The following is a 7,519-nucleotide window of genomic DNA, read 5'->3' as shown; positions in this document are numbered from 1 at the left end:
ATATATATATATATATATATATATATATATATATATATATAAATTAAAACACATTTTACCCGCGCACGACGATGCGACAAAATAGGTGCCCTCCCTAGGCAAAATTGACGTTCCGGACGCGTCGGTGAGGTTCGTTTCGCCGTTGGAAGTCGTTTTGACAAATTCATCGACTTGCGCGCCAATTTTCTCGTGTCAAAAATATGGCAATATGGGTGTCCTTTCCTACCAAAATGGGTACCCCGGACGCGTTGGCGCAGTCCAATTTGTCGTCGGAGGTCATTCGGAGAAGTTCGCATTTTCACCCGTCCTTTGGGCTTAATTGAAATCCGATTTCGTGCAAATTCGTGAATTTCGTGTATTCTGTGTGTGTACGTGACGAAAAAGATCGTGACGATGTTTTCCTAAGGCTTGAAGTCCTATTTGGAACATTTTCCTTGAATCTTCACAAAATAGCCCATAACCGCTCGTTTATAAGACGATGGTCTTGTGCCAAAGATGCTAGACATCAAAGGAAAACAGGAATCGGCTGGAGCTTCTAGAAGGGTGAGTCTCAATTCTAGTTTTCTAAGATAGTCCATAGGGATTTCTAGAGCTAGAACCTAGACTCTAAGGAGGAGAGGAAAAGACCTCACAAAAATGAGGTCAACATAGCGCTTGACCATATTTGGGCTTGTTGAGTCCAACATTTTTTATCCGTTTGAGTCCTAGACTGGGCTATAATGAACTTGCGCTTCAATTTATATACTTAGGGATTTCCCATCTATCTATTAACTTTTCAAAAAAGTCTTCTAGATTTGGAAGACTTGACATGTCAAATTGGATGAAATTGGAACTAGATAATTCCTATTATTAGACAAACAAGGTAGAGACTCCTACAACGGCCGTTTTTATGGTTTGTTGAGTAGGAAAAGTTTGCTCCTTCACTACGACCATTTTTATGGCTTGTTGAGTGAAGCGAGCTGTCTTGACTCAGCTATAATTGAGCTTGTTGAGTTTGACCTTTTCGACCCTCTCGATTCTTAGACACGAACTGTGATAGAACATCTCTCCTAGTTAGGCATAAATTTACCATCAACTTTTCGGTTGGGAATGATTTGCCTTCTCAGCGCCAGGACCAATTCCCCTTTCTGGAATGTACAAGGACTCACCTTATGATCAAAGACTTGAGACATCTTTACCCTATAGATTTTCAGATTCTATTGAGCTTGGAGTCTCATTTCATCCAGTGCATCTAACTTTTCCATTCTCAGGCAAGCATTTTGCTCCTGTGTAAAATTATACTGAACAACTACCCGAAGTGATGGCAACTCAACTTCAAGTGGCAATATTGCTTCTAGTCCAAATACCAATGCGAAGCGCCGTAGGGAAGAACGGTCGATTCGTGCTCACAGGTAAGGGGAACTTGATGAAACTAGCCAAGGTGAGGGTAGAGAGAGAAGTGTGGCGTGTGATCTCTACGTGCGAGACAGAGGGATTGAGTCACAGTAAACAGGGAAGGGAGGAGCGGCCTTCTATTCGACTGTGGAGAAAGATAGGGGTGGTGCGGCTTTGGGAAATTGGGTTTCGAATGGGGGAGAAACCATTACTAAAAGAGAGGAGGAGGAATAAGCGTAATCATGCCAGTGAAATAGGAACATTGACTTACTTTTTGTTGCAATTTGAAGAGGATGATGACCGGAGAGTTGAACAGTGGCGGAACAACAAGGAGTAGAAGGAGAACAATAGAGGGAAGACATTGAACGAGAACATTGCCAATGAAAGAGAGAGACGCGTGAGAAAGTGTGAATGAATGGGAAAGTGGCCTTTTTCGCGTGCTTGTAACCGACAGGGAAGCGGGAACAATTTTTTTTTATGGGAGTCTTTGGTGGGATTAAATAGATATTTAATTAATTAATTCAACTGCAATTAATATAATTTATCTCTTTTTTTTACTCTCTTCTTTTCTTTTTTTTTATTTCTTATGATCAACAATTAAATTGCTTCCACAATTGTTGTTTGAAGTGACTTTGCAGTGTGCTGGATGCCTTGAATGTGCTCAAAGATATTAATATTACATGAATGATGGGATTTAGGACAAATTGATAGAACTAAAATTTCAGTTTTTTGCAGGAAGAAATGTGTTGGTCACTTGTTAGGTTTTGGTGATTTTGATATCATTTAAAAGCGTTTATCAAGTCAATGTAAGCATTAAATAGATAGATTTTCCTTAAAGAAATTGATGATAGAAATAATTCTGTAGAGTTTGCGAAACATGTAAAATGTATATTTTACTTGAATGTACCTTTTTTTTCATTTTGAATTTGACCTGAATTATTTAATCATGCCCTAGGAACCAATTTATGTTGATCCTCTCAACATAACTGCAATGGCATGTCCGGCTCTACCATTATGTCCTCTAGCAATAACAGAAGCCGAGAGAGGAATACCTGATATTCTCAAGCGTGTTCGAGCCATTCTTGATAAGGTAATGGCTATTATTCTCCTTTATTGTGATTGACATTGAATCTTGTAAAATAAGATCATTTTTATGTAATTTCTAGTTTTTGAAATACTTATGTATGATTGTTTTAGGTAGGTGTTCAACACAATGAATCAGTGGTAATAAGGGTCACCGGGTGCCCTAACGGTTGTGCTAGGCCTTACATGGCTGAGCTTGGACTTGTTGGTGATGGTCCCAACAGCTATCAGGTATCTGGATCGGTAGTCATGTTCGTGATAACGCTTAAACTTTACATATCTAACACCTAAATTTTACTTTTTACGTTTATACCACCCAATTCTTTCATATCACATAAAAAATACCACTATTTTATCTTCTAAAATGTGAAATACGCCTTTTCATGCATAGGTAAGGTTGCATGCTTGTAAAAATTGATGTTTAGATGTTGGATATTTAAATACATAGGAATGTAGTGGTATGTATGTAAATCTTCCTAATTAAAAACTAGGTCGTGCTCTTACTCAACAATATAATCTCATAAAGAGCTTCCTTTATTTTTCTTATTTTGTCTACAGATATGGTTAGGGGGGACACCTAACCAAACTAGTTTGGCAAGATGCTTTCAAAATAGGGTGAAAATCCAAAATCTGGAGAACGTTTTGGAGCCATTGTTCTACAATTGGAGAAGTAAACGCCTGCCGGGAGAATCATTTGGCCATTTCACCAGTAGAATAGTAAGAATAATTTCGTCACTTTCAATTGCAAGTTTTATTTATGTGTTTGATTTCGTGGTCAGTTAAATTTGAAGATCACAATTGAATCAATTTTTTGACTGAACATATATTACTTAGACTACTGATTTTTTATCACATTGCTGCATTTGTTTAAGTTTGGTGTCATCACTTACACCGTTGAATTTCCTATACTATGTTATCAGAAACCCTGATTTAAGTTATCTTTTATATTTCACGTTACAACATTGTATTAGTATCTGGTCTAGTTACAAGGAAGCATTCCTCTGATTTAAGAAATCAATTTGACTCACACTAGTACAACTATTTTAAATAGCTTCGGTCTTATAAATTTTTCCTTTTCTTGGTTTTCCATCTAAAAAATTTTGTATAGCTTAGTTGCGGCTATCGAAATATTTGTGTGTACTGAATTTTCATTCAACTCTAAGATTATAAACTCCTTTTTTATTGTGATAATATATTTTGATGCACAACCATCCTCTCTTTTATCCTCTGTCCATCACACAAAAACTTTGGTATTAGCTATATAACAAATAATGAGTTGTCTGATGCCAAACAATTTTGCCTAGCTATTAGTTACTTAGCTAATTGATACTGAGATTCTTCTCAAAAGATTTACCAATGTGCTGATAATTTGTACTTATATTGAAAAGTTCTTAGGACCTTTTGGGCCACTTTACTTTGATTTGCTAACCGATGTTCTAATTTTGTTGCTGCCATCTGGATTATAGAAATTGGTTTCAACATCATGATTTCTACTTTACTCTAATGAAAGTTAGGCAAGTACCTCAGACATTACACTTCCTGAATAAAAAAAAAAAAGAAAATTGCAGTTTTGGGTGGGGAGGTAGTGTTGTGCATTTTTTCTTGTACATTTTAAGTTGAAGCTACATGTAATGGAAATCTAAGGTTTATTTTCATCAGAAGCATAGGATGCGAGGCTTCTGATTTTGATTTTGTTTTAGTATTCTTGCAAGTTTTTTATTATTTATTTTATATTTTTGAAACATATCTATGGTGGCGATACTATTGAGGATGGGTCGGGTTCTCTAAAATTTAAGTTCTATGTTAATTTGAGTATCCAGCTGAGTATTCTTTGCTGCTGCTGACTTAGAGAATTGATATTGAAGTTGACAACTAACGAAATCTTGATTCCATTTGTTTTTTGAATGGGGAATTATGACTGATTTGTTCTTCTTCATTTTTTTTTCTTTTTTTTTTTTGCTAGATTTTAGAGTATTGAAATTAAAGCTTGTTGTTTTAGCCAGCTTTTTGTAGGTCCTACGAAACTGCTAATTTTGTATCTTTTATATTATAAATAGGACCCTTGAGGGATGTAAAAATTTACTCTACGCTTAATTCAATTCTAAGTTTTCTCTTAAATTTTGTGTTATTGGATATCAAATTTTCACATGCGATGCAAGCTTTGATGGCACATTCTGAGGGAAGCTTCTTCTTGTACTTGTAGGAAGCTTTGATTATGTATTTGATGACTTGCTTCTTTGCTGTTTTTATCTATGTAATTTGTGATTGGTTTTGTGCACTTTTTTCAAACTTGCGTTTCTTTTGGTGGTGTAACTTTATTTTGCTATAGATTTTTTGCAGAAGGTTCAGATTTAGATTCTAAGTTTTCATTTTGAGTGAGTTTTAATTGTTTACAGACTTGCATGAAACAGATCCAAAATTTGCTTAAGATTCGGAGAACTACTACTTTTGATCTACCATTTACTTGTTTTGTGCATCTTATCTTATGAAGCTGAGTCCTAGACGTTTAGACATCTTGCATGTAATTTGGTTAGAATTTATTGTTGCCTTATCATGACAAGCAGAGGAGGGACATGATAATTGGGACAATAGAAAATTGAATAAATTATGCAATTTAAAAGATATATAATAAAGTGCATTTTAAACAAAATTAATTTGTTTTTCGTGAATTTCAGAACTTTTAAATTTTTGATGGAGGTATAAGCTTAGGAATTTTTAAATTGGCTTAATAATCTAAAAGGCTTTATTGAATAGTACCCTTTATATTTTGTTTAGACAACCCCTGAGTTAATTTTATTAAAAAGAGTAAAAAATACAAAGACTGGCTAGAAGTTTCAGTTAAATCCTAATACAATCACAGAAATGAAAACCTAAGGAACCTCCACCAAAAGTACAACTCATACTAAAGTAAAAAAAAAAAAAAAAAAAAAAAAAAAAAAAAAAAGAAGAAAAAAGTAAAGAAAGCAAAGAACTATAAAGTAATAGTGGAAGCGCTAACAAAGGGAACATCAAGCAAATTTCCCTTAATCAGAAGAATTAAAGATCTAGTAGTGATGTTGTTAACCGAGATTTGCTGAGAAGACGCTCCCCTGTTAGCTAATCAATCAGCTGGACGATTACCTTCCCTGGGATTATAAGGCTACTGTATAGAAATAACCTGAAAATGTTGAATTATATTTTTAACATGAAGATTAATATGTCAGGGAGTAGAAGACAAAGTAGAATATGCTCTCCAATGTGTAAGGGAATCCATGTCCACCACTACTCGAGACCAATTACAAGAAATAGCAATAATGAAAGCAGCAATAACAACATCGACTTGAGCTTGTAGAGGAGAAATAGCGAATGTTGGAGCAAAAAGCAGTAATACATTTAAACCCATATTATTTCTGAATATGCCACAAAAACCAGCTTCCTTAGATGTAAAACTCCCATCAATATTTACCTTTAGCCAATTAGCCATTGGCCTTTTCCAAAAAAATAACCGAGGAGCTCGAGAAGAGGAATGAACATTATTATAATCAGTTAAGAAGTTTTGAGGTAAACTGCCCAAAAATTTAGTCTTAATTTTAGCAAATTTGATAATTTTGAGGAAGTGAGTGATAATGAGACAAAAAGTCATATTAGATATTATTATTGCATATTCATAATTGTGTATTAATATTGGTTGACATATTGTGGTTATATCCTCATGTTTTGATTGTGATGCATGAAATGCATATGATATTATAATATTATTATGTTGTTATTAAATCGTTATTGTAGCTAGGCAAATCGATGGCTCATTTGAAAAATCATTGGATTTTCGTGGGATTGGTGTCTTAGAAAACTGGCTGTTTGTAAATATATTTTTGTATCTATATACATATACTACACTTAATTATTATCAGTGTTAAAAGATTATGAAACTCTACATGTATAAATAGTACCATTTATATAATCTTAAAAGGGTGATAACTTAAACTTAGTGGGGCCTGCTCAAAGCTTATTTGCATAGTGATGTAACTGAAATGAAATCAATATGAGTTGATGTTGTTTATTCATGGCTCTTAATTATGACATAAATGACACACTTGTAATTTTCATGCCTCTTGGAAGGCCTCATCTATCTATAAATAGATGAGGGGTCTTGTGGGGTAAGTGAGACCACCATAAGGAGATAAAAAAAAAAGCTGAGCAAAAAGATCAAAAGTAGAAAGAAAATTCAGCAAGGAGAGAAAGAGATCTTGGTGATTCATCGATGTAATGAGCCTGTAATTCTTCCTTTGTGCTAGTCAATTTTGGTAACGATTCCCTCCGTGGATGTAGGTCTAAGGACCGAACCACGTAAATCTTCTTGTGTTTGTGTTCTTTGTGGCATTTCATTCCTTGAATTATTTTGCCTTTTGTCTTCCCTGTTTTGTTTTGTTTCTTGGGCTTGCTGTGGTTTTCTTTATCCCTCCCAAGAACAGTTCGACAAGGTACTATTCGGCAGCTCATGGAGGAGGAAGCCTGTAGAAACTGAAGCAGGCATTTCTAGCTACAACCACAAGGAAGTTCGGTACAGGCACAAAGAAGCTTGATATTGGTGATCCCTGCAGAAAGGTGTTTTGCTCCTGAACCGTGATTTTCGTTCCGGAGAGTGCAGCGATCGTGTGAGGGAGGTGTTCTTGAAATTTCTTGAAGGCATTTGACGGAACAAGATTTACAATAATTTGTAATCCTATTCTTGCCGAAAATATTTGGATAACTTTATTAAATATATTTTCTATCTAACTCAATCTGTAGGAGTTCTTTGAAACAATTCTTGTAGGTGTTCTGCGGAGCAATTTCACAACAATTGGCGCCGTCTGTGGGAATTCCACCCACGACAATGGGCTTTGCAATATTCGACATCGAGAAGTTCACGGGGAAAGAACGATTTCGATCTATGGAGAGTAAAAATGAAAGCTCTGTTGGTACAGCAAGGCGTTGCAGATGCCTTGCAAGGCTTGGCGGCATTCTCGGTCGACATGACCTAGAAAGAAAAGAACGTGATTCTTGACAGGGCGCTGTTGACCTCATTTTTAGTGAGGTCTTAGTC

General features: G+C 35.3%; 1 protein-coding gene across 1 annotated transcript in view; it reads left to right on the top strand.

Moving 5' to 3' along the window:
• LOC110020718 (sulfite reductase [ferredoxin], chloroplastic) overlaps positions 1 to 7,480 on the top strand; it is a 38,823-nt gene extending 31,343 nt beyond the window's left edge. Inside the window, exons 5-8 of the mRNA XM_020718910.1 lie at positions 2,330 to 2,464; positions 2,572 to 2,688; positions 3,016 to 3,174; positions 7,250 to 7,480. Coding sequence (XP_020574569.1) covers positions 2,330 to 2,464; positions 2,572 to 2,688; positions 3,016 to 3,174; positions 7,250 to 7,480 — 642 coding nt within the window. The remainder of the gene's footprint in view (positions 1 to 2,329; positions 2,465 to 2,571; positions 2,689 to 3,015; positions 3,175 to 7,249) is intronic.
• Positions 7,481 to 7,519: the final 39 nt, after the last annotated feature.

Source organism: Phalaenopsis equestris, unplaced genomic scaffold (genome assembly GCF_001263595.1).
Source record: "Phalaenopsis equestris unplaced genomic scaffold, ASM126359v1 Scaffold000107, whole genome shotgun sequence".
NCBI classification, from domain to species: domain Eukaryota; kingdom Viridiplantae; phylum Streptophyta; class Magnoliopsida; order Asparagales; family Orchidaceae; genus Phalaenopsis; species Phalaenopsis equestris.
The sequence above is the reverse complement of the archived record's forward strand: the minus strand, read 5'-3'. Positions and strand labels throughout refer to the sequence as shown.